Source organism: Zootoca vivipara, chromosome 6, assembly GCF_965207765.1.
Source record: "Zootoca vivipara chromosome 6, rZooViv2.hap1.1, whole genome shotgun sequence".
Taxonomy (NCBI): domain Eukaryota; kingdom Metazoa; phylum Chordata; class Lepidosauria; order Squamata; family Lacertidae; genus Zootoca; species Zootoca vivipara.
In genome coordinates, this window is record NC_142589.1 from 69482327 (window position 1) to 69509955 (window position 27629).

The 27629-nt window shown below is 48.7% G+C and overlaps 1 protein-coding gene across 1 annotated transcript; it reads right to left on the reverse strand.

Annotated features, from left to right (window-relative positions):
- Positions 1-202: 202 nt before the first annotated feature.
- On the reverse strand, positions 203-26301 carry SCN1B (sodium voltage-gated channel beta subunit 1). The gene is made up of 6 exons (XM_035121004.3): positions 26138-26301; positions 7034-7200; positions 4781-5024; positions 3493-3634; positions 2660-2770; positions 203-1487 (listed from the first exon to the last, which is right to left on the reverse strand). The coding sequence occupies exons 1-5, from the start codon at positions 26181-26183 to the stop codon at positions 2704-2706; spliced, it is 666 nt and encodes a 221-aa protein (XP_034976895.1). The 5' UTR covers positions 26184-26301; the 3' UTR covers positions 203-1487; positions 2660-2703.
- Between the last annotated feature and the right edge of the window lie 1328 nt (positions 26302-27629).

A 27629-nucleotide genomic window follows, 5' to 3' on the forward strand; every position in this document is an offset into this window, starting at 1 on the left:
TGTGTCGCTTTTGGATTTATGTCTTATTTGGTATGTATTTATTTAAAGCAAAAACTTTAAGGACATGTGCACGCCGCAAGTGATTTCTGCAACGAAATAAATGGAGTCCCATCGTCCACGCAATGTGTTATCTGTTCCATGGTTGCTTTTTCACACATCTGCATCTCCTTTCATCACAAGAATGACTCGCTTCAACCAGAGCTGGTGAAATCCAATATTTTTTTTATTATTTATTTATGAACAAACTCTATTCTATTATTGTGATGGTGGGCAGCTGGTCCCTGGGACCAGCCCCGGGGTCTGAGGAGAGGGGAGGGCACAGTATTCCCCGAAGAGCCAAAATGGCCTGACTGAGTGGCGCTGGATGTAGGAAATGGAAATGTGAGGAGGGGGAAAGGCATGAAGGCATCGTGGGAGGAACTGATATGTGCCGGGGGCGAAGATCGGGAAGCGCATTCGACAAGACGCCAGGAAGGGCAGAACAGTAACAAAGTCTGGGGACACACAGCAAAAGGAGCAACGTCTGGATCCAGGCCCCCTGCACCAATCAAATTTCTGCTCTGTGGCATCTTCCTTTTGCAAGATCCCTTGAGCAAAACCTTCCGTCAGGGGGACACCCTTGAGGGAAATCCTGTCAAGACAATAAAATGGCGGGATCCTGCCAGGGCAGGCCTCTGTATTGTCACAGTTCATATATCCAGATATATATCAGATATTCACCCCCTCAAAGGTATTCCCAGATTAGCGCCCCCATCTTAAGGTCCTCTCTAAGGGTCAGGCCTTGTGTGACGGCCATCTCGAATACCTTTCTCCACTCCAGTTCCTTGCTGGATGTGGCTGCCCTGGGAACAGAGAGGTCAAGGCAGAGGCCTAACAACATGACATGAAAGGAGGGGGAATGTCGGGGAGCCAGGCAATTGCAAACCGCAGGGGCCTCCTCTCCTCAGACCCATAGAAAGTGCTGGTAGCGAAGTAAAGGGAGGGCAAGGGGGAAGCGCAATAAATGTGCAAAAAATCAGAAAGCGCAAGTGCAATTGCTCTTAAAGAAAAGAGGCCACAGGCGGCGCAACGGGGGGCCACAGCAGCAAAGGGGCCCCAAGCTTTGTGTGTGTTTGCGAGCAGCCATACCGCTTTCTCCTCATGCATTGCGGCAGAGGCGACCCTTTGCTCGACAGAAGGCGAAAAGGAGGTGACCTTGAAAAGTAACAGCAAGGTGCCTGCCGGAACGAGCCACCTCCCCACCCCCCCCAAAAAAAAATTCCCTTCAGAAACACACGTCCCCTGTCCCTAGGTAGCAGGGCCAGATACAGAGCTCTTTTTTATTATTATTAAAAAAATAGCATGCTTGGTTAAAGGGGGAGGTGGGGGAGGGGAGGCCGTGCAGCGGGGGGGGGGGAGCGGCTGCTTGGCTCCAGCTCAAATCTTCTCAGGGGCTGCTGATGCCTCTGCTGAGTCACTTTCCCTCTCCGCCATCGTCCTCCTCATCCCTGGAACAGTGTTAACAAACACAGGAACGTTAGATAACTGCCACCGCATAATGAGAACTTGAGCTCAGGCTTACCGCCTCCCTCCCTCCCTCTCTTTTCCTTTCTCTCAGGCCCCAAAACGGCTCAGGTCCAGCACTAAGGGTTGGCACAATTGGGTTCCTGCCATGCCTCCTCTGAGGTGGGAAGTGGGCACAACTGCCAACCCCTAGAGACCCCTGGCCCCTTGGTTGCCTCTCCTCCTTGCTGCCGGGGCCTGTTCGCCCAGGCAAGAAAGCTGTGAGGAGAAGGTACGGCGGCTTTCTTTTCGCTCACCCCGCCCTCTTGACCAGGGGCCGCCAAGCTTTCTAGGTGCATGGGCACACAAACGGGGGAAATTTCAGTGGCCGTTACTCAGCCATACACACACCGCAAACCTGTCCTGTTGGCTGCAATGCTTCTTCCAAGCCTGATTTCTGTGGGGTGGGGAGTATGGGTGCAGGAGAGAGCGGACTCTGCGGGCACCGAAGAAGGCCCATAAGGGCCCACGGGTGCTCTGTTGGCGGGCCCTGCTCTAGGTAACCATGTGGACTGAGCCCAATGGAAAAAGGGCAAATGAAATAACCTAGAATCAGCACTGGGTTTCCGGCCCCTTTAACAACAGCATGATGGAGGAAGGCTCAACAAGGGCCAGTTTCCCCACAGTCGAGGGGCAAGCTGCACCCCCCTGGATTCTTCCCTTGCCACACAGCTGTCAAAGGCATGCTAGTGATCCCCTGTAGGCAAAGTTGGCAGCCCTGCCCAGAGACAGAACTTGTCTCCCTCTATACGTCACACCGTCTCCCCTGCTATTTAATCTAAGACGGGGAAGCGGTAATAGAACACTAATTAACCTTTTCCTTCAGATGCCTGCCAAAATCACTCTCGCTATTAGAAGCTGTTAGAGCGGGGAATATTGGGTGCAATCGCCATCCACTAGAGGTGTGTGTTTTGTTTGGTAGGCCCCATGGCAACAAAGCTTAATTGCTCGTAACTGCATTTGCCTACATTTGTCCCTTGCTAACCTCTTGCCTCTTCCCATATTTCCCTGCCCGCCTCTCCTTCCCATCTAGATTTCAGCGGTCAGCTGCTGGGGAAAGGGTGATGTCACTCTAAGAAAACAGGTGGATGGAGTGGCGATGTTTACAATACATTACCTGCCAGCCAGGAATTCCTGTGCCCGCCAACAGCCCTACGTGGGCTATTCAGCTACCTGCACCCCTGTACAGTTTTCCTTACTTTCCGACGTGATAGCCAAGTACTCAGAGCTGTCAGGACACAAGAGAGAAGCGGGAATATGTGTGAGGTGGGCTTTGCCCCGATTCCCCAGCCTCCGTAACCAGGGTTCGCACTGGCACACAGCAGCTGCAAGAGCCCCAGTGTGGCCCATCGCTGGTGTCTATCCTGGGCCCTTTTGTGAAACAACTGTGTTGTTTTTCCCGGTGCTGCAGCAAACTCCAAATGGGTGGGTCTGGGAGCTGCCTGCCATGTTAATTTCCCAGCATGCCCTGAAGAGATGTTACACCAAGGGCATTGTGGGAAAACAAAATGATGCCCCCCCACCCGGCCCTGGTGCTCATCAGCATGGCTGCTGCCTATCGTTGTTGCCAGGTAAGCCTGCCAAGGCAGCCTCAGGCCTAGGAGGCGGTACATTTTAACAAGCCCCCTCCTCAACAAACCTGGAGCTGGCCTTGCTCCAGGCTCCACTTAGTGCTTTCCGAGCCAGATTGGGTCTGCCAAAGCTCTCCAACCAGCCCCTCAAGTGCACATGAAGGCCTCTTCACACATTAAGTTTATTCTGGGGGAACCATGTCACTCCCCTGGAGGTGGTTCTGCCTATGTAGGAGCTCGCCCAGCAGAGGGCACTTTGGCCAAGGTGGGTCAAAGCTGGAGCCAGTACTGGTCTCCTGTTGCTCTTTCTTTTGGCTTCCCAACCGGTGTGTGCACGCACATGCACAACTCCCCTCCTATCGCCACCCACGCTTCTTACGCATTCTCTTGAGCAGCTGCCTCCGTCGCCGCGGCGATCTTCTTGTAGCAGTAGACCATCTCAGCCACCAGCCAGATGGTCAGGACGACGATGAGAACGTACATCATGATCTCGGAAACGATGGATGCCATTTCCCGGTTTTCTGTGAAAGGAAGGACAGAGATAAGGATGTGCAAAACAAAACAGGTACGTGCGCGCACACACACTCACCTAATGCACGTTCCTAGCTGCATTTGCTCTCCGGCTCTTTCTTGTTGGAAGAGCACCAGATTTTGAGTCATGTTTGTCCTGCCATGCAAATTGGTCCTCCCTTTAGCTTGGGTGTGGGGAACCTCTTACCATTTTAACAAGTGAAAGCTCCCTGCATCCATGGTTGTTAAACCCTCCCCCCCCTTTCAATTCCCATTACAGCAAAAACACCAGAACCAAAAGAGCTTCCAGATATTAACGTGCGCCCTTAATTTTCATCCCCATCAGGTACAATAGGCTGCCGCCGATTAATCAGCTACAGATCTAAAGTCAGTTTATCTGTTGCTTTGGTAGATTAAAGCTGGTAGCTCTATGCAAATGACTGAAATTTGCAGACTTCCTGGAGGCGTTCCACTGGTTAGCCAATGTGGAAAACAAAAGCTGGAGGAGATGAGATGGACCTTTGGTTCACCAGTGCTTTTCTTGTTTTAAACCTGGCACGGGGAAATGAATCTGGCCAGCACACACATGAAGGCCAAATCTCGCAGGTGGGTGGAGCTGACCACCTACCAATCACCTGAAATTACCATGATATCAGGTGACCCATTTTTGAAACAAAAATTCATTGGGCAAAAAAACACAAAAACCCACATGTAGTACGCGGGGCTTCCTTAGCTTATTTTCAGCACTGGGGAAACCCTGAGTGCAGTGCTTTCTCAACCCTGACTACCAGCTGATTGTCAGGGCTTGGGAAGCCTCATCCCCAGCGCTTCCCAAGCGCTGACAATCAGTTGCTAGTGAGCACTTGGGAAGTGCTGTGTAAGGGGCTTTGCACGCACAATGGATTGGCTGGGACCGCAAAGCCCCTTTTGTTGGCACCCTGCCTTTACCTGCCTCACACCTGACATCATACACAACATCAGGTGTAGGGAAGGTGGGTGTGGCTCGGTCAAAACGGCCCAGTGGGTCTAGGCCTCTGGGCTGAAGGAAGGTTTCCCCGTCCCTGTCTTAAGCTCACCACTGTTTCACAGCCCGCCAAGAGTCCCCCACTACCCCAGCTTCTCCCTCCGCTTCTCCTTTGCTCCAAGCTTATACTTACGTTTCTCTACCACCGTAACATGGATGGTCTTGTTGACCATGATGTTGTGTGTGAACTCCGCCGCGAAAAAGAGTGTGCGGTTGACAGTGCAGACATATTCACCCATATGGTCAAAGGTCACATTAAGAATGAAGATGGAAAGATCCTGCAAGTCCCGGATGTGCTTGGTCCCGTTCCAATGAACCAGGCCCTCAAAGCGAGGATCCATCACGTTGAGCCTCTCATCTGGGTCATAGCGAAGGATCTGGAGGACAGGTGAGGTTCAGTCCACACACAGAGAAGCCTGGTTGGCAGAGGTGGCCCTACTATAAGGCAAGATGTACTCAACTCCAATCTTGAATTCACTAGGTGGACTTACGCAAACCATTCCCACTCACAGCCTCAGACTCCCAACCCCAATCTCCAAGGGAATAATTGTTGTTGTTGTTTAGTTGTGTCCGACTCTTTGTGACCCCATGGACCAGAGCATGCCAGGCACTCCTGTCTTCCACTGCCGCTCGCAGTTTGGTCAAACTCAAAGGGAATAATACAGGCTTGCATATAGGGTTGTTGATTCTGAGGCCACTTTCAGGGATGATGGTGGGACAGATTGGGACTGGTAGGGTGGAAGACAGGGAGCCCAACAGTAGGTGGCGCCAGAGCTCATAACAGGCAGAGCCAACTCATTCTATTTTTCTCCCCATCCTCCTCCTGCGGAATTCTGCAAGGGCAACACTAATGCAAAGGAGGAGAAAGCTGGCAGCCCTTGGGCTGGTTGTAAGAAGGCAGGCAAGTGCAGGCTGGTTGAGGACAAACTGAGTTTGGTGGGGCAGTGCCCCATCCGTCCATCTTCTGTCCTACCAGTCCCAATGTGCGCCAGCCTCCCCTACCCCTGTTCCCTATCCATCAGCCTCAGTGGCTGGGGCTGATGGGATTTGGAGTCCAATATCTGGAGGGCCATAGGCTGCCCACCCCTGTTGCAACTAGATGAAGTATATGAAACACTTTGAATGCCAGAAAGCACAATGCAAATGTTGTCATTTTTTATTATGATGGTGACCACCCCATAAAAGCCATCTAAGATCCCTGAGCGCGATTTTTGGGGGCTTTGTTTACACCACCCTGCCTCTATCCTGCTCCCAAAAGTCTTTTGCCTGTATCTGTGGTCTTCTTTCTCTCAGAGACCTCCTATACATGCAGGTGCTCCTAAAATGGTTAATCATTGATGTAGTTAATAAAAAATAGCCTGGGGAAGAGCTCTAGGGAACACCAAGTACCTTGAAACTCACAAATCAACAAAGCCATTTCAAAGGAACAAAAGACACCCAATTAACATTGGTCTCTTGGAAAATGGGAGGTCCAGCACATCAGACTATCTGCTTTAATTGCGGATGGTGTACAAAGAGTGTGCATTTTCCATGGGGGTCCATTTCATGTACAGTTTCCAGCATTTAGTCAATTTATTGGTTAGATTAAAACAGTGCCTGCCACCCTGGGATCATTCAGTAGAGGACAGCAGATATTTTTATTTATTCAACAGAATTGGAATACTGGCACAAAAAATCCCTCTAACTAGTTTTCAACAACAACTTAAAATATATTGATAGGAGCAAAGATTAAGAACAAACTATATAAAAGATGGTAAAAAAAAACAACCCATACTTTTAATTAAAATAAAATGCTCAAGTTACATGCCTGGGTCGGTTTGCTGAAACATAAGAGTTTTTAGCAGGAATCGAAAAGAATACTAACTCCTGCCTAATATCAATGGGCTCCAAAGAATGGGTGCTGTAACACTAAGGGATCGATTTCTTACAAAAGCAGAATGAACATTGCTTGGCATTTGCAAAAGTGCCATTTATATTCCCTCCATGGTTGGGGGGAGCCCAGCCCCCTGAAAAAATACATTGAAGGGTGGAAACAAAACTGCCTCAGCCCCTAGGAGTCAGTGCCTATGTACCTTTCTATGCAGTTTATCCCAGTGTGTGCTGGCTCATGGGGTGCAAAGAGCAACTGGCTCCACCCCCTAAGCCGCCATTTTGAAACAGGCTCCACGCTTCCAGCCACTATTTTGCACTTGCCTTTGATTGAAGGGCTTTGCAGTTCCGAGTTGGGATGAGGCAGATCTCACAAGCTTATTTATTCTAGATCTGTGTGTTTATGGTGAAGGTGCTTACAACATTTCCTGGTCCAGGGCGTGAACTGGCCATTATGCTACCCATCCCACCGCCCCCTCCACACAACCACTTGCCCTTACATCGCCACGGCACACACCTTGACATATTCTTCCTCCCCCTTCTGCTTGAAGAACCACTCAGTAAAGGCCTCCGCCTCCGTCTCGCTGCGCTTCTTGCAGGAGATGCACAAGATCTGGAAGCTGTTGCCAGCCACGGCCTCGGTGTACGAGTCCACCTCCACGCAGCCACCCTGGCACAACGTCACTGGGAAGGGGAGGCGGGAGAGAAAGCACATCAGAAAGACAATAAAAGCTTCTCACGTGTCTCCAGCTTCGGAACAATTGGTTTATATCCTCTCACCAAGGGCGGCCATCTATGCCTCCCTTCCTGGCAGCAGCATTCTTCCAGTGGTTAAAAGGATTCTAAGGTCTCAAATATAGAATAAATGTTGATAATTGCCAACATACATAAGTATATAAACCATATGACTACAATAGTATAGGAGAGCAATCCAAAAGCCATTTCGGCTCCCGTAAAGACTCTAAATATTTCCTCTGCCTCCTTAATCCCTCTTGCCTGAGACCATGTAGGCAGGTAGCAATGAGGCAGTGATGGCGAACCTATGACATGCGTGTCGGACATGACACGCAGAGCCCTCACTGCTGGCACGCGCCCCATCGGCCCATTCACGCTGATGTTGTTGTTGGTCCCCCCCCCATTTGTTCTCCCGCTCCTACAGCTTGTCTCCACTACAGCTTGTCTCAGATTTATTTTTGTTCTCTCTCACACACACCCAAAAAAACGCAGCAGTTTTGGGGCACCCCCCCCCAAAAAAAGCAAAGCAACTTTTGCACCCCCCAAAAAAACCTCCAAAGGTTAGCATCTCCTCCCAAAAAGCTCAACAACTCTGGGCACTTTGTGATAAATAAGGGTTTTTTGGTTTGGTTAAATAATTAGTTTTTGGTTTATTAAAGACAGTTATATATTACAATTATACATTTTTTGATATTTGAACTATAAATATCGCAAAATTATGGTTTTTTTTCTCGAAGTGACACACCACCCGAGTTATGCTCAGTTTTTTGGTGCATTTTGACACACCAAGCTCAAAAGGTTGCCCATCACTGCAATGAGGGGAAGTTCCTGAAGGGATTCCTCTCCTATATCTATATAATCCTTTGTATTAATTGTCATTGTTTGCCCAGATGCTCTGCACTGAGGAATGTCTGATGGACATCCTGATTGTCTTATCAAATGCTACTGTTTTGTGTAAACTATGTCTGGAACTATGCAAAACTTGCCAAATCCTCAGGAATATCACACCTTGGCCTGCCTGAGCCACAGTAACCCCACCTTATGTGTGACATAATTTGTAAAGGGCACGTCCTTCTTCTCCACACCAAAATGCAAACCCTTAGAAGAGATGTTTCTTCTTGGTTCTGGGTCTCTCTTCCCTCCTCACTAGGTGGGGAGAACTCTGTTGCAAAAGAGAAATAAAGATCTGCCTTGCTTTCACTACATCCTGCCTCCATCCATTCATCTCTGACCGATCATGGACTTAGGGGACTCAGTCCCTTGGGGAGTTGGGCAGCAAAAGCCAACCACCCCTATTTTTCTATATCACGGGCACTGCTAGCTTTCAGTTTTGGGGGCCCACACTGAGCATGACGCCCTTAACACGGTTACCTAAAGCCTGTCTTGTTCTTGATACATGGGCCACTCCCCGGTATCCAGTTACCTCATACCCATTTAGTTTCCACAGAAACAAAGCCTCATTATTTTAATATCTTGTCACCTGCTGAAGACGTTTCTGTTTCACCAAGCATGTTCAGAGGAAGTATACCTCTGGCTTTTTAGGCATGTGTACACAACATACATTTACATACCAATGAAAATAGGGACGTCCCATTCCATAATGACAGTTTTAATATTTATACCCCACACATCTTACTGGCTTTCCCCAGCCACTCAGGGCAGCTTCCAACATATATAAAAACATAAGAAAACGTTAAACAAACTTCCCTGTACTGTACAGGATTGCCTTCAGACAGCTTGGGGGGTCAGATAACTCCATACCCTCCAACGAAAATAGGGACATCCTAAGAAAAAGTGAGACATTCTGGGATCAAATCAGAAACTGGGATGGCTTCTCTAAATCAGGGGCGTCCGTGGAAAATAGGGACACTTGGAGGGTCTGCATTTAAAGCACACAGATATCACCCCTAAAGAATTCTGGGAACTGTAGTTAACAAACTAATGTTCCCAGGACTCTTCGGAGGCAATTGCCGGGGATTGTAGCTTGGTGAGAAATAAACAAGAGTACCTGGGATTCTTTTGAGAACATTGTGCTTTCAAAATACAGGCAGTGACCGTTTTAGTGATATGTGCGCACCGCATGCCGAACCCGGATGTGACCTGAAAACGTCACAAGAACATCACAAAAATGGGCAGCCCAGAGACAGGGTGGGAGCAGAACGGGGTTTCTGCAGGCTTTTTCAGCAGCGTTTCAAATATACGTGGTTTCACTTAAAACACGTGGTGCCTTAGAACAGGGATCAGCAAACTTTTTCAGCAGGGGGCTGGTCCACGGTCCCTCAGACTATATTTTGGAGAAGAAAAAAACGAATTCCTATGCCCCACAAATAACCCAGAGATCCATTTTAAATAAAAGGGCACATTCTACTCATGTAAAAACACTCTGATCCCCGGACCGCCCGCGGGCTGGATTTAGAAGGTGATTGGGCCAGATCCGGCCCCTGGGCCTTAGTTTGCCTACCCATGCCTTAGAACATAACCTCCACATCAAATGGGAGTTGCCTGTACTTAAAAAGTATGGTGTGTATGCAACCCGAGTTAAATTAAATGCTTGAATAAATAAATACATTTTGCATTTAAGCATACAGATTAGCATATGTAAATGTGATGCATATCCTCTTTTTCGGTGGCATATAAACGGCCACCTTAGCCTTGAGTACTATACATTTGGGGTTGGGGGGAAGAATATAGGGTGACCTGGTAAAAAACAAGACAGGGCTCCTGCACCTTTAATACAGTACTTGTACTAAAGACGTAATTTTTCCTGCTCCAATGCCTGAATCCATACCCCTACGGAAGCCCTGTCCTTGTTTGGAAGGAGATGTCTAAAGGAATGCCATCTGCTGCTCAGTCTCAGGTAGCAAAATACCCCAGGTGCCTAGATACAACAACCCCCCCCCCCCGGGCTGTAGCTCATTGACAGAGCATTTGACTTGCATGCAAAAGGTCCCAAGTTCAATCCCTGGCATCTCCAGATAGAGCTGGGAAAGAGTCCTGTTTTCAACTCTAGAGTGCCACTGTCAGTCAGTGCAGACAACAGTAGATGGACTCAATGTAAGGCAGCTTCCTAGGTTCCTGTTCCTGTACCTTTGATAGTACAGCAGGAGAAGGGATTTCAGCAAGTGTAAAATTGTGATATGCTGTCCTTTGCCCCTTTGTTGGCTCACACAATCCTGGAGAAGGCCTCGGATTTTCCCCTCTTATCTTTCCGTAAGGTGTCTGCTGATGCCAATAAATACAAATGTAAGTCGACGGTGCGAGTTCTGACTAATGCAACCGCAAAAGACACTGCCAGCTCTCACCAGCTCCTTGAGATTGCCATGATGACCCTTGGAGGTCAGCCTATGGCTGGTGGGAGGGGGCCACGGGTCTACAGGAGTCCTCCCAGAATGCCTTGGGAGGGGTGGAAAGATGCCCAGTGGGGCAGGAGAAGCTGGAAAAGGGACAAGTTTAGGAGCGTGGAGGAGGGGCCAGGGCCAGCTGAGGATGTCTTTCCGCTGAAGAAAGGAACTTCCTCTAAGGCAGTGGTTCCCAACAGGTGGTCCGCGGACCCCCAGGGGTCCGCGAGCTATGCCAGAGGGGTCCGCAAGATGCTATTAGAATAAAAAAATATATTAAATATATTTCGTATGATAACAGATTTTTTTGTTTTGGCCGCTTCCTGCATGAGCAGAGTCTAGCGCAAAACTAGAATTAGATAGAGGCAGTAGTTCTGCTGTATGGCGTTAGGTGGCGCTTTACAAACACTACTGTTTTGCAAAGAGGCAGCGCGCGCATTCTACTAACGCTCACCTCCCCAAGATGCTTTGCGCACGTCGGCTTCATTTGTGCGCTACTGCGCAGGTACCCTGTCTTCTCCATTCCCCTCCCTCCTCCCTGGCGTGCGCTGCCTCTTTGCAAAACAGTAGTGTTTGTAAACAAAGCGTTGTTTTTCGCGGAAGCTACAGTTCGCGTAGTTAAAAATGGACTGTTGGTTAAAAAGTGGTTCATCTAATTAAGAACTGAAAATTAAAACTAACTGTATACTGATGGAGTACTCTGTTGTAACTGTAAAAAATGTATAAATATAAAATATAAAAAGACTCTTAATTTGGCTCTCACTTTTTAATTTTAGGATTAGGAATTAATGGGGGTCCTTGTCACAATAGCGGCTCGATGAGGGGTCCTCGAGAAAATTTTGTTGGGAACCCCTGCTCTAAGGAGCTAGAGAGCAAAGGCTCACAACAGCTCTTAGGTTGAACAATAGTGAATCTTCCCTAAGGCCATCCTCAGAGCTTCACGGCCAAGTCTGGATTTAAAGCTGGGCTCAAGCTCAATGTTTTAACCACTAAGATTGCTGACCTCTGCACCAGTTCACGGTATGTGGCCCTTTAACAGTACTCTGATCTGGAGTAATATCACTGGAGCACCCCAAATACAACTTCACTGAAGGTCAAACCAGACATGATTTCAAGGACATGATTCATATGCTTATGAGCAGGGCCCTGTCTCATTTACATATTTACAAAAATTACTTTCTTCCTTTTGTTAAGACTCCACTAACAAAATCACCACCAAAGTGGCAAACTTCTGTGCATCAGCAGGCAGTGCTGGGAACCAGCACTCAAAAACTAATTCTAGTTTAATTGTGAATGTGTAACTAAGCATACACAATGTTTTTTGTTATGTTGTTAATCCCAAAAAGGCTTTTGCCTGGAAACCGTAAAATTGCATGTGTTTGGCTGCATTCTAGTGGCTGATCTGAGATCGTAAAAATAAATACCGATTGATAAGCAAGTCCCACAGATCTGAATGAGGACCATGATTACCAACAGGGAGGCGATGACAATTTTTTCTCCATCTGCCTTGCCCCACTTCCTTGCTGAAAACCCCATTTCCAGAAGCTATCATTTGGTTCAAAACATTACAAGTGGGGCAATGGACAAGCTCGGGAAGCGATTTTCATCAGGAAAACAATGCAGGAGGAAAAGATTAACAGCCTCTGTCGACTCTCATTGACACTCTGACCCTGCAGAATCCTGTTGACTGAAATTTAATTTATGAATACTTGCTTTTGTCATTTGCGAATTATTGTCCAAGTGCATACAAAGGGCATTAATTGCATCCTTCTGTTTTGTATTCTGTTGTCTCTTATTTCATTAATTAAAAAACAACATTTCAACACACGCACACCCCACAACTCTGCATGGCATGGTCCCAATCCACATCACCCTCCACCACTGCCCCAACTTTGTGGGTCCTTTATATAAACAAAGGGATGTCAGAACTCATAAACACAACGGGTTGGGAGGGGGGAGAAGTTTTGCAAATTAAAACTGGGGCAAATAGCGGCTGGGGGCAAAATGTTAATTGGCAGGGAATGCTTTTTATAAATAGATGTTGCTAGATGCAAACATACAACTACAACCTGATTAAATAAAGTTCATGCCTGAGCCAATATGGTCCAGAACAGGGATGCAGGACCTCAGACCCAGATGATGCCTCCAGGCTTCCCCATCTGGCCCCCAGGATCCTCCCCAGGACACACACCCTCCCAAGCTGGACTCCTCCCCAGCCCCGCATTGCAAACTCCTGGACTGCTTTTGCTTGGCTGCAATGTGCCCTTCGATTCCTGGTAATGTTTCTTTCTTGCCTGGATGGAGGACAGAGAGGGATGGGTGAGCCTGAAGAAACTGGCCTGCTATACAAGGTTTAAAATAAAAAAAATCATATTTGTTGCCCCTCCCACTTTTGTCTCTGGCCCCACCCACCAATTGCATGTGGCCCCCAGAAGATTGCCCAGAAGTGAATATGGCCTCTGGGGTGAAAAAGGTTCCCCACTCAAAGTTCAGGGTTGAAACTGGAGGCAAGAGTCCGGTCAGCCGGATAGCATGGTGTTGATAATCCCACGGTTGCAGGTTCAATCCCTGTATTGGACAGCTGCATATTCCTACATTGTAGGGGGTTGGACTAGATGATCCTCAGGGTCCCTTCCAATTCTACAGTTCAATGATGATGATGATGATGATGATTTATTTATACCCCGCCCATTGGGCTGGGTTTCCCCAGGCACTCTGGGCGGCTCCCAAAAGAACATTAAAAACACGATAAAACCACAAACGTTAAAAACTTCTCTAAACAGGACTGCTTTCAGATGTCTTCTAAAAGTCGGATAGTTGTTTATTTCCTTAACGTCTGATGGGATGGCATTCCACAGGGTGGGTGCCACTACCAAGAAGTCTCTCTGCCTGGTTCCCTGTAACCTCACTTCTCACAGTGAGGGAACTGCCAGAAGGCCCTCGGAGCTGGACCTCAGTGTCCAGGCTGAATGATGGGGTGGAGACGCTCCTCAGGTATACTGGGCCAAGGCCATTTAGGGCTTTAAAGGTCAACACTTTGAATTGTGCTTGGAAATGTCCTGGGAGCCAATGAAGGTCTTTCAGGACCGGTGTTATGTGGACTCAGTGGCCACTCCCAATCACCAGTCTAGCTGCCACATTCTGGATTAGTTGTAGTTTGAGTCACCTTCAAAGATTCAGTCCAGATCCTACTTTGCCATGGGAGCCCCTGAGAGTGGTCTTGGGCATCTTTCTCGCCCTCAGTTCCCCTTCTGTAAAAGGAGAATAACTCACAAGATCGCAGGCAAACCACTGGAACAGAGGACACTGCCGGCTATTCTGCGGAGATCAGCGGCATCAGCAGGAAGAACACAGCTGCCATCTGTTAAGACTGAGCTCCTGCTGAGGCACCTGCGCTGCATATGTTACAGTGCATTGACTCCCTGAATCCAGAAAAGTCTGGGACAAAAGAGACAAAACTGAGCAAATGCCTTGCACATCAAGGCCCAAATCCTAAACATACTACGGGAGTAAAGCCCACTAAATCCATTTGGATTTACTTCTGAGTAAGATTATGTGGGTGGCGCTGTGGGTTAAACCACTGAGCCTAGGGCTTGCCGATCAGAAGGTTGGCGGTTTGAATCCCTGTGACGGGGTGAGCTCCCGTTGCTTGGTCCCAGCTCCTGCCAACCTATCAGTTCGAAAGCACGTCAAAATGCAAGTAGATAAATAGGAACTGCTACAGCGGGAAGGTAAACAGCGTTTCCATGTGCTGCTCTGGTTTGCCAGAAGCGGCTTTGTCATACTGGCCACGTGACCTGGAAGCTGTACGCCGGCTCCCTCAGCCAGTAAAGCAAGATGAGCGCCGCAACCCCAGAGTCGCCCGCGACTGGACCTAACGGTCAGGGGTCCCTTTACCTTTACCTTTAAGCATAAGATTGTGCTGTACGTGATAACGACAATGATAATGCTGCAGCAGGATTGGAAAACCTGGGGCCAGATGTTGCTGGGCGAGGACCTGGGAGACCAGGGTTCAAATCCCCACTCAGCCATGAAGCTCACTGGGTGGCCTTGGGCTAGTCACTGCCTCTCGACCCAACCAACCTCACAAGACTGTTGTGGGAATCAATGTCAGATACAATTATGTAACATCCCTTCCACTATCCCCACCTCCACCCCAGGAGGTTCACTTGGCACCTGCAAATGCCACAGTTTAGATTCAGGTGGGTTTGTTTGGTTCAGACATTTCCCAAGTCGTATCATGGTCTCATTGCACCCCTGGTCAACTACTGTGGCCTTCATTCCCATATTAGTGGGGCAGGGTGCTTAGTTTGGTCAGAATTGAAGATACAATTCCAGAGTTAACACTAAATACATCACTTCTGATAAATGAGCCACCACTGCTGTGGAAATTTGTGGGCTGTGAAAATTTGTGTCCCCGGCTTCTTAGACTCATCTACCCATGTATTATCCAAAACCAAAGGGGCACATTGGTTGCCAGATGCGATTTCCCCCCCAGCTATCCTACCCCACTACACAGATATATAGCTGTCGTTTCATTCCAACAGTTTTTACCTCCATTTAAAAAAAACACAGAAGTATCTCTCTCTCTTTTTACATACTTTTCAGGTTTATACATTTCACTGATCTTACAATCATGTTGACATTTCAAAACTTGACTTCCTTCCCCCTCTTTCTGTGGTCCCTTAAATTTATTTTTAATGTACCCTGCATATCCTCATTAACTTAATTTGCTCATTTAGTCATCTTCTTTAAATGTATACTCTTACGAAACTGCAAGTTATTACAATAATCCTGCCATTGTTTTTATCTGTTTACAATTTATTTGTAAATATTCAATAAACCATTTCCATTCTTTTACACTAAAAAAAAATGTTATCTTGATTTCTTATTCTTCTGGTAAGTTTCTCCATTTCTGCATATTCCATGAGTTTCTGTATCCATTCTTCCTTTGCTGGGACACCTGTGCAGGGTTGAAGGAAGGAGAACTACCACCCAGTGTGGGATGTCGGGGGCGGGGCAAACTGCCCAGTGTGCATGTGCGCCACTATGTACCGCACATGTGCGCATGCCGTACAGATGGTGGCGGAAGGTGCAGCCGTGAGCGGAGGATTGCCCACATTCAGCGGCACAATGCCGGCAGCTCGCGCCGCTGCACCCAGGATGGCAGGGCGAGTCCCCCGCGGGGTGCCTTCTTGTCAGCCCCTCAGAGATGGCACCCAGGACAGTCCGCCCCCCTTCCTCCACCACTGCACCTGTGAGCTTGGGTCCCAGAACTGACCAGTAAGATCACCTCACCCCACAAGGAATCCTGCCTCTTCCTTGGGAGTAGGAATGAAAGCATCAGAGTGGGGAGCCTGCAGAGATCAATTACTGGGACTGCATCATCATTAAGTGTGACTGAGCACCCGTGGGCGAGTAACTGAGTAGGTGTGACAACCTTGTCAGCAAAAGGGAGGAACGCATGTGTGCATGCTTGTGGCTGCAAAGTGTGTCAGCACACCAGTGGGCGAGAGCCAGTGTCTTCCGGCAGGTCATTTTTCTTTCTCTTCCCCCCCCCCCCCCGCTTTTCATGCATCAGCAATGACACCCTGCTGGCTCGAAGGACAGAGCTTGCAGAGAGAGCTTTGCTGACTTCAGCACACAGTCAGCAGCATCTGAGCACCAGCGGTTCTTTTGCAAAAGTCTTAGCTGCTGACCAATTCTCAGCACTATCCTGCTTGAGAACCAGCAGGACATGAAGTTCGGCCTCTGCGATCTCATGTCAGAAACCCACCAGGGCTTTGAAAACCGGCTTGCAAACAGCTGCTCGCCTAGGGTTGAGTCAACATCTGGCTCAAGGTAGGGAAAATTATGAAAGTGACTTTTTCTTGAGGCTTTGGCCCCAGGTTTTCCTTGAGGGGGCAAGGGCGTAACAAGATGCCTTGATTCCCTCACATATATATGTGCAAAATCTCCATCCACATATCTGCTAGCATGCTTAGAAAGGGCAGGTACAGAAGCAGCGGCACCTCAGGGCTCAGGAAACACAGGCAGTTATTTCATACCATCTAGTTCAGCAGCACCAACAGGCAATGAAGAGGATTGTGGGATGAAGGAGAAATGGGATTCTGTTTGCGTTTAACAAGAAACTGCCCAAACCTCAGCTCTTCTTCAAAGTTTGCACTTACTTCTCTGAATGTTGCAATGCAATGCTTGAACCAAACACCATGTACCAAAAAAAAATGCATATATTGGCGGGGGCAGGGGGCAATGTGCATAAAACATGAGTTGTATCCAATGTCAGCCCTACTCAGAGTAGGCCCAATGAAAGCAAAAGCTAGAACTTTACATTCAGGTAGGTACATAGCTGTCAAGTTCTCCCTTTTTAAGGGAAATTCCCTTACGCTGAATAGGCTTCCTCGTGAGAAAAGGGAAAACTTGACAGCTATGGGTAGGTAGCCCTGTTAGTCTGGCACAGCCAAAATAAATAAATAAAATAGAATAGAATAAAATGTCCAGTAGCACCTTAGAGACCAACTAAGTTTGTTCTGGGTATAAGCTTTCGTGTGTATCTGAAGAAGTGTGCATGCACATGAAAGCTTATACCCAGAGCAAACTTAGTGGGTCTGTAAGGTGCTACTGGACAATTTTTTAAATTTTTTTATTTATAGAAATTTACTGTCATTCTGAGTAGGACTTACCTAATTACAAGTCATATGTTAGTGAAAATAACATACAAAAATGCACTATTTCCAGGGGAAACCGATTGCAAAAAAGAATATGTGTAAATGTGCATGCTTTAGTTTAGATTCCTGCATTGCAGGGGGTTGGACTAGGTGTCCCTTGGGGTACCTTCCAATTCTACAATTCTATTATTCTATGTAAACTGCAACATGTTTATCGGGAGAAATTGACATAGAAATGTTGATTAATTTTCATGAGTATTTTCCCCCCATCACAAATTGCTGGGGAAATGTGGAGAACTGAATTTTAGGTCTGGGAAATCGGGGGGGGGGGACTCCCACCCCACCCTTCTTCAACTCATCTCCTTCAGCCTGAATTAGGGGATGAACATATATTTTAAGCAGGAAAAAAGGGGTGAGCTTGGAAGCACCAGATGCCAGCTTTGTCTGTCTGGGTTGTGTTTGTATGCGTGAATATAAATATTATTTTAAATAGGAGGTGCCAGCTCCAGGTTTTTGGGCCAGCAGAGATCAGTGCACATGCCCAATCCCAAAGGAGAAAATTCCCTGGGAGAATATTCAAAGTGCTTTTCCACTTGCCGTTAAATAACCAGAGCCAACTTCAAAACATCTGAGCCTAAGAGAATGGGCTCCCAGGACAAAGGTAGATGCTTCCCGATAGCCCTTCCCATCCATCCCTCTAATAGCAAACTCAGAAGCTACGTGCCAACAGGACTGTAGCCAAAATGTGGCCATTGAGAAACAAGAGGCAGGTATCAGCATGCCTGGGGAGCTGCAAAGGGGACGTGTGTTGTTGTTGTTTGGGGGGAATCTAATGGATAAAAAACAAACAAACCCAAATAGGGGCTGAACAGGCTCAATGGCTGCAGAATGCTGAGTATCTGGCTGGAGGAGAACGGTCATGCGGTGGAAGAGAGGAATGAAACGGGAGTATCCTGAAAGAAGGTGCCAGATTGGCTGGAACACCGAGCAGCTACGGTAAAAGGCACGCTGCAACATTGTGTTGCAGGTCCCACTCGTTTCATGCGCTTCTGACACCAAAGATGCTTGCTACGAGACAGCCTGGGAGATCACTAGGCCTCCTGCAGGCCACCAGGTGAGAAGATGGAATCAGAGGCCGATGGCCGAGGTTCCTCAACAGTCTGCAGGCCCTAGCAAACGGCTGGCTTCCCTCCGCGCTGATGCAGACCCTGGGAATGCATGCGTCTTGCAAGGACTTTGCCGACGGGTGTCAAGCAAGCTCAGGGAATGTCAGGAGGCGGGTGGACTGTATCTTCCTGAGCACTGCCATTTGGCCACAGCCCCACGATCAACTCTGCAGCACTCGAGCAAGAGCCGTGAAAATTTAATGATTAGAAATGGGCCAACCATTAGTTTTAAGTAGCGTCCAGAAACGTAGACAATCCCCAGATGTACAGCTCCTTCTATTAGCATAAGGTAAGAGCATACCTTTGATATTGTTTGCAAATTATAACATCACTACTCCCCCACCTTTAAAAACATAGTTTCCTCCTAAATGTCTTGCTCCCCTTTGACATCTTCTAAAGACTGGGAGAATTTGTCAATTTCTGTTTCTTTCAGGATCTCGTCCTTTCAAGTCTTAAGTTCAGTTCTGCATATTCCCACATCAGTTTGCAATTAAAAATAAATAAATGCAGAAGCATTGCTACCCTCAGTTAAAATGGCCTCTGAATGTGGCCCTTGGGCCTCTCTTCAGGCCACACCCCCTCTCAAGCCACACCCACACCTCATTAAATGGCCAGAAAGTGTCCTTCAACTGTGTGTTAATGCCTCTTGTTGGCCTAGATCAGGCATCCCCAAACTGCGGCCCTCCAGATGTTTTGGCCTACAACTCCCATGATCCCTAGCTAACAGGACCAGTGGTCAGGGATGATGGGAATTGTAGTCCAGAACATCTGGAGGGCCGAAGTTTGGGGATGCCTGGCCTAGATGGAGCATGGAGAGGTGCATGTACAGAAACCTTTGATTTTGGGATGGCTGGAAAGAAGCTTTACTGTCCTAAAGAGTCAAATCTATTGTTCCATTTATTTTGGCCTCTGGCTCAACCCACCACTGACATGCACACACACAGCACAGAAGGTAATGTGGTCTTTGGGTGGAAAAAGTTTCTCCGCCCAAGTTAAAAGGAATAGCTATTAGCTGAAGTGAAAGATCTCTGCCTGAAGCCCTTGATGGACAAACAGATTTCATATCTTGGGGGGTTGGGGGCTAGCAAGTTAATACCCAGTGCAGTTTGGCCATCAGCTTAGACTGGGTTCCTGGCCCGTTTTAGCACCACATTTTTTCTTGGCCCTGGTTGTAAATTAATGGGGTTACTTGGAGCACTATCAAAGCGCTCTCTCTGCGCTATTGGTTAGCAACCAGAGGCCCTGGTATGAAACCTGGCCAACTGCATAAGACCACGTGGCCCATCACCATGGCCAAAAGGGCAGAGAGTATGGCATCTGCAGCAGAACAGAAATTTGCAAACGAAGGAATGGGGCGCTTTGTGACCCTCCGCCCCTGACTCTGTTCTAGCCCTCCAGAAAATCTGGTTCCTGGCGAGGGTTGTACACCCTTTGCATCCCAATGAAAGCATCCTGCCCAACAGCAGAGGTGAGTCCAGGAGGGCCACACTGAAACAAATACGTAGCTACATATTTAAAAAGATATCATTTGTATTCCATTTGCTAAAAAAAAAAAAAAGGTCAGCACAGCCCAACCACAGCAAGCAAGCATGCGGCTTCCCTTTAGTAAATAGCCTTTCTTTGGGGTTACAGATCCCAAAGTGGGATAATGGCCACCAATTCTGATGGTTTCGAAAGGGGATTAGACCATTTCACAGGTCATCAACAGTAGCTATTCTTGGTGGCTATTTCCAGGACCAGAGTCCTGCATTTGAGTGCATTTGAATGCCAGCTGCTGGAGGAATATTTTGCTCTCGTGTCCTGCCTGTGGGCTTTTTGTAGGGCCAGACGGCCCATGAGGCGGACTGAGGCAGCCACCTCAGACGGCAGAATTCCACAGACCGGCACCCTGCCCCCCCCCCCGATCCTACCCACCTGGGCATGTGACACCCCCCCCAAAGGTTGCCCATAACGGCATATGGTAAAGGGTAAAGGGACCCCTGACCGTTTGGTCCAGTCGCGGATGACTCTGGGATTGTGTGCTCATCTCGCTCTATAGGCCAAGGGAGCCGACGTTTGTCCGCAGACAGCTTCCAGGTCATGTGGCCAGCATGACTAAGCTGCTTCTGGTGAACCAGAGCAGCGCACAGAAACGCCGTTTACCTTCCCGTCGGAGCGGTACCTATTTATCTACTTGCACTTTGACATGCTTTCGAACTGCTAGGTGGGCAGGAGCAGGGACCGAGCAGCGGAAGCTCACCCTGTTGCAGGGATTCGAACCGCCGACCTTCTGATCGGCAAGCCCTAGGCTCAAAGTCCCTATATTTTCAGTTTGGGGGCTGAAAGAGTTTTTTCAGTTTGGGGGCTGAAAGAGTTTTCCCTTCCTTGTTCAAGTTAGAGAAGTGAAGAAATTGTTTGATGAATTTAGAAGTAGTGGTGTGCAAGGAACAAACGGTTTGCAGGATTGGCTCTAGAACCCTAAATTCCTGTCACCTCAGATGACATGAGTAAAACTTGGGACACATTGCGCAGTCGACGCTGCCGCATCGGCAGCCACAGATGTCAAATTGTTCCACTTTCCATTTCACGGTTTAAACGTCATTCCACCCTTGCGCCTTAGCTCAGCACTGGACGGCTCGTGAAATAGAGCTGGTTCACAAATTTCAGGATTTAAGACAGATCAATCTGTATGCCTTATGAGAGACTTCATACATGTCCCCTATTTTGGATTGATGAAGCACAGGAAGATGACAGATCAAAGATAAGGGGCCCAGGTGAGAGCTGGGAGGGTCGACTTTTCTGGGTATGGAGAAAGGGATTTTATAGAATTCCGACAGAGGACTTTTGGTATTCATTCTTTTTATTTTTGTCCTCCTGCCTCTCTAGTTCTTTACCTTTCTCTCTTTTTTGATTTAGGCTATTCTTTATTCTTTTTCTTTTAGTTTGGCTTTTATTGTATGCTATATAGAAAACTTTCAATAAAAATATTTATACACACACACACAGAGAGAGAGCATGTATTGCTAAATTATTGATGATTTCTGAAAAAGCACTTCAGTGTTAGGAATCTCACTTCTAATGATTACATTCTGAGATCCCGAGAAATGCCCATAAATACAGGTAGACACAGATGGGAGTGGGAGGAAGGCCATGCCATCACCCACCCATTCCACTATACAGATGCATTGTTTACATAACAAAATACAGCACACAAGTCTTGCCAAAGTGTAGGAAGGACGCAATTGGGGGGGGGGGCTGGAGACCGGGAACAGATTCATCCAGTACTTTCCAGAATGTGGAAAATAGGTATGGGTTTTCTTCCATCTGCAAAGCATCCAGAGCTTTTGATTAAGACAGGCTTACAATTGGCAACCTAGACAGCATCTTAAAAAGCAGAGACATCACCTTGCCTACAAAGGTCCGTATAGTTAAAGCTATGGTTTTCCCAGTAGTGATGTATGGAAGTGAGAACTGGACCATAAAGAAGGCTGATCGCCGAAGAATTGATGCTTTTGAATTATGGTGCTGGAGGAGACTCTTGAGAGTCCCATGGACTGCAAGAAGATCAAACCTCTCCATTCTGAAGGAAATCAGCCCTGAGTGCTCACTGGAAGGACAGATCCTGAAGCTGAGGCTCCAATACTTTGGCCACCTCATGAGAAGAGAAGAATCCTTGGAAAAGACCCTGATGTTGGGAAAGATGGAGGGCACTAGGAGAAGGGGACGACAGAGGACGAGATGGTTGGACAGTGTTCTCGGAGCTACGAACATGAGTTTGACCAAACTGCGGGATGCAGTGCAAGACAGGAGTGCCTGGCGTGCTATGGTCCATGGGGTCACGAAGAGTCGGACACGACTAAACGACTAAACAACAACACAATTGGCAAGCAGTCCCTGGGGTGAGTTTTTTCTTTAAAAAAATCACTTCCAGGGGACCAGGCATAGGACAGTTTTTGAAAATTGGAAACAATAATTATTTTATTTTTAAAGGGGTAAAGGTAAAGGGGACCCCTGACCATTAGGTCCAGTCATGACCGACTCTGGGGTTGCGCGCTCATCTCACATTATTGGCCGAGGGAGCCGGCGTATAGCTTCCAGGTCATGTGGCCAGCATGACAAAGCCGCTTCTGGCAAACCAGAGCAGCACATGGAAACGCCGTTTACCTTCCCGCTGTAGCGGTTCCTATTTATCTACTTGCATTTTGACGTGCTTTCGAACTGCTAGGTTGGCAGGAGCTGGGACCAGGCAACAGGAGCTCACCCCGTCACAGGGATTCGAAACGCCAACCTTCTGATCAGCAAGCCCTAGGCTCAGTGGTTTAACCCACAGTGCCACCCAAATATGTGTGGGAAGGCAACCATGTGTGGGGGCAGGAGGGATCAGTCCCTTTGCTGTGTGTTGAGTCTACTTTGTTTTTTTACTATAACCCCAAGATCCACGAACAGAAGTTAGGTGCAAAATATATACAGTTTAGAATTAAAGAACAGGGCAGGGTGCCTCTTGAGCACGTCCTGAGCCTGGGATTTTGTCTTCATCACCAGAACTGAACTGAGCTCACATTAACTATCCACTCTTAGTGAGCTTTCTTCATCTCGGTGGCCTAATTTAGGAGGGAAAAGTTCTTTTGCAGTTGCAATTGTTGAACGACCAGAAGTAAGGGGGAAAAGGGGGGGGCCACCCTTGCTGATCTACTGCAAATCATCCTGAGAGCTAGCAGATCCCAATCTACCTTCTGCCCACCTCTGGTGTAGCAGACTGGGAATCAGGAGACCCAAATTTAAAACCTTGTACAGCCATAAACCAATCTTCGTAATCTCGGGAGTCCGTGACTGACTCTCAGCCTAACCTGCCCCACAGGGCTGTTGTGGGGAAAAACATTGAGATGGAGAGGAAAACGTACATGTTGACCTAGCTCTTTGGAAGATTACAATGAGATGGATAAATGAATTGGTGCCAAAGGTTTTGGAATACCTTCCTGAGTTCTGTCTGTCCAGCCCTATATTTCTACATGCATTCCGGTGGGTTTTATTTCAGTGGGCAAATGGTTCTTTATACCGAGGAGTTGTTACAGCCTTATGCTATGTCATGTTGCTCATTTGCTTTAATCAGCTGTTTTAATATTTCTGGTTGTGGCTGCAATCCCATGCACGCTTACCCGTTTTATACAGGGGGACTTATTCCTGGGTAAATACATAGGATCGTTCTGTGTATTTAATGCAGCTTCTTCTTCTTTTTCTTTACGTTTTACTCCCCTGGATGATCCGGCAAGTGAAAAAGCAGAGGCACAAATGACTGGAAATAAATAAATTGCTAAGTAGTGGATTGATCTGCATGTCTGCTTTGAAATTCCCGCCCCCACCCTCTATTCTTCCTGGATCCAGGGGGCTGTGTAGTACGAGAGCAAATCTTGCTCCATGGAGTCCAATTATTTTCACTATCCTGGATCAGCAAGGAAACCAATGCACACAGAGACATTGGCTCGGGGTCGTTGTTACTGTGCTCAGCAAAGTAGAAGCACCTAAAGGCATCACACACACACACACCCCTGTGTACTTCGTTAAGTCGGGGCATCCCACTGGGTCAGAACAGAGAACCCCAAAGCAAGGGTTGGGAATCTCCGTAGATAGGCAAGATTTTGCTGGACTAGTTGCCACCATCGACATCTGGAGGAAGGCCACAAGACCCGGCAGATGCTGTCAAAGATGGTGGGAGAGTTTTCATAGAATCAGAGAGTTGGAAGGAACCCCTGGGATCATCTAGCCCAACTCCCCACCATGCAGGAATATTTTGCTCAACGTAGGGCTCGAACCCACGACCCTGAAATTAAGAGTCCCATGCTCTACCAACTGAGCTATTCCAAACTGCTTTCTCCTTTCCCTCTGCCTCCTCCAAAGCCACACTAAATCTATGGGGATGAACTGGAAGATCCTGAGACAGGAAAGCACAGATATGGAAGGGAGCGGGTGGAGACTGGTGGCAGCACAGTCAGGTTAGGACTTTAGGGCAGCCGTCCAGGGACCCAGACTCTGAAGAATGAGGAGCATTTCCCAAGCAGCAGGGCTTGGGGTGCCATGTTTTGAAGCCAAACACATCGCCATCTAAAGTATTGGGGAGTGGGGAGGCTAGTCCAGAGTCTAAAATGACCTGAGTGCACCACTGGGAAGATTTCTAAAAGCAAGAAGGTATTACGCTACCTATAAACCCATCAGAAAGAGAAAAGGCTGCTGACATGCAGGAACAGAGACAGATGGAAGAGGACCCAAGAGGAGGCTGGCAGGAGGCAGGAATAGGTAAGGTGGGTTTTCTAGAAAAAAATGAACTGGGCAATTTCCCCATGGGTAGTTTGCCACCGGGATTTTTCTGATGCCCTAGTGCATGGCCTTATTTAGCATTTTTATTTTGCTTGTATTTAAGAAAGAAAGCTAGAAACTTTGAAAATGCGAAGCTTGTCTCATTTTATATTAGCAGTTGGCATTCATTGTTACTAATGAATGCAAAAGAAGAAGAAAAATATGTGGCAAACTAAAGCACCAAAATATTGGGGGGGGGGGGTTTAGGGGAGGTCACCCCACATCATTTACAACAATGGGTGTGATCCTAGTTTCTTTTTACTCTGTCCATTTCCCCCCTCTCTCTTATAGACGTTTAGCCAGAGAAACACTTATTTTTTGGCTGCGGCACACACACACCCCCAAAAAACCCCTCTATCCTTTCAACTGCTCCTGCCTTATATTTTCACACAATTCCCTGTTTCTCTTCTGCACACAAATGCACAGCCTGATCCTTCATTTGTAGATTCAGGAGTAAATCCCACTGACTTTAGCTGGACACACTCGGACCCCTTTTGGAGAACATCTTAGCACACAAAAACTGGGGCTCCTTCCTATTGTTCACCTAAAAGTCCTAAAAACACCTTTGCAGCCACTGTGACTACTCACTCCCACCCCCCAAATTGCTATTACATTTGCAATCTGCTCCTGGTTCCTCTGAGATCATCCCTGCTGCGTTGGCTGTATGGGGAGGTGCTACTTTGGGGCCCTTTGGGGAACAGAAAAAGAAATCCTGACATGGATTTTAGACGCCATGGAATGGACTCTGTGGGACCTATAAAAAAAGGTGCAGAAAAGGATTGAGTGGAAGTGGTGTGGCCTCTGTTCAGCCCTGCACAACATACACAAAATCCTGGGCCCTAAGACTGGGATCAATATGCAAATCCTGATAGGAGAGAATAACTGGAGCTTGATTTTGAGCTCCCCATGGTGGACTGCTTGCACCCTCTCCTTAAGGGAAGTTCTTAAAGAGAAGAACCCCTTTATTGGGTTTGTAGGGCCACTGAAAGCTCAGAGAAGACTCAGCACTGGGTTCATAATAGTGGATGATCTCAAGAGATTCGGATTCTATCTGAATCATGCCCCAGAAAAACAAAAGCAAAAGCCCTTAGCTTTATTGGGGAGGGGGCAGGGATGTGCGTGTGTGCACTGGGTTCAAATCCCACGACACAAAATCTAGGAAGTGGGTTTTCTTGGGACACGGATCGAACCGCGTGCCTGCGCAGGCCCTAAGTGAGCAAAGAGAAGTCTTGGCCCTTCCTTGGTCTTCCCCACCACCTTCACGTCTAAACTGGACTTCCGCAGCACCTCCACCGAGGTTCCACTCTCTACCCTTAGATCCGGATTCACCCCGTTGTCTCTCCCTCCCTCCCCTCGCCGCCCCCACCCTGTTTCTCCAACTCACCCAGAGCCAAGCACAGCAGGAGCGAGATGGGGCGCGGGGTAGCCATCCCGGGGGGTTCGGATCCAGGGTGCGCGCCTTTCTTGGTCTAGGGGGGGCAGACACAACGCCGGGCTCCCCCCCCGGCCTTCCCAGCAACCTCCTGCTGTCAACAGACAGACGATCCTGGGGGAGAGTCTTCCAGGGAGGGTATTTATAGCCCGGGGCTTAGCTCAGCGCCCGCAGGAGAAAACCCAAGAGCGCCTTGGAATGCCGGAGCCGGATGCAGCTGACTCGGCCTCGGCCACTTGATCCCGCTCGGCCCCGAAGAGGGCGGCGGCGGCAGGGGGCGCTGCGCCGCTAGTTGCCCCGACGGCTGCCCCTTGCGCCGCGGCGCTGCGACGGGACGAAGCCGGGGACCGAGAGCTCGAGGAGATGCAGAAGAGGCGGCCGGCGGGAGGATCCATAAAAGTTGGGATGGGCCCGGAGAGAGCACGGGGGTCCTTTCTCCTCCTCACCAAGCTAGGGCGAGGCGAGCCGGGGTGGGTTGTCCTGCCGCAGATCCCGCGTCCAGAGCTTTGAATTTCCTGCCAATTTTATTTTTTTAAATTATTTGTTTGCTTGTTTCCCGGTTCCAGGAGCCGTGCCCTCCTCACTCCGAGGTGCGCCGACCAGGCTCCAGGCGCTCACGGCCTTGCTTCGGGTCCGCTGGCGGCAATACTCCGCGAGTCACCTTACGTCTTTAAATCCGGGAAGCCTTCCGAATGGGCATCCTTTCTCTTTTTCTCTACGAAAACACGGGCATGCACACACCCCGATCTAACCAGGCAGCGCAGCCCGATTGGCAAAAGCGTCTTCGGCGCGCGCAAGGAGGAGCTATCCGCCCCCACGAGCAGGTGCGGGACGCAGCAGGGCCGGATCCATGGCCGGTGCGCGGCGGCGCCTCGGAAGCCTCTTCGCGGGCTGTACTTGGGACGGGGAGAGGTCAGATCTTTTGAACCGCTTCCTGTCGCCGGTAGGGCTGGATCGAAGCGAGGAGGAATCGATTTTGAAGACAAGACTCGTGCCTGCTGCAGATGGATGGTAAGGATCAGGGTGTGGGGTGAGACGCTGCCCGGATGACCCTCCCTCCTTCCTTCTCTCTCTCTCCTTCCCGCCTTCCTTCCTTCAACTAGGGGCTGCGACGCGGCGATTTGCCCGCTCTCGCCTTGCCTAGTCTTCCCCGGCGGCGCGCACCGCTGCGGCAAAGCCGGGACTGGCGGCGGAAGGCTTGGGCTTGCTGGCGCTGCTGCTGCTGCTCTTGCTGCTGCTGTCGGAGAGGGCGGCTGGGAATGAATCAAAGCGTGCGCCAGTCGGAGGGGGAGGGCGCAGTGAAAGTTGATGCATTGCAGCAGCAGCCCAAGCAACAGCGGGAGCCGAGCAAGGAGCCGCCACGCGGGGCAAGCCGAGGGTAGGCAGGCAGGGGAGGGCGAGCTGGCTGGACGTGAGCGCCAAGCACTGCGCCCACCTACCCACC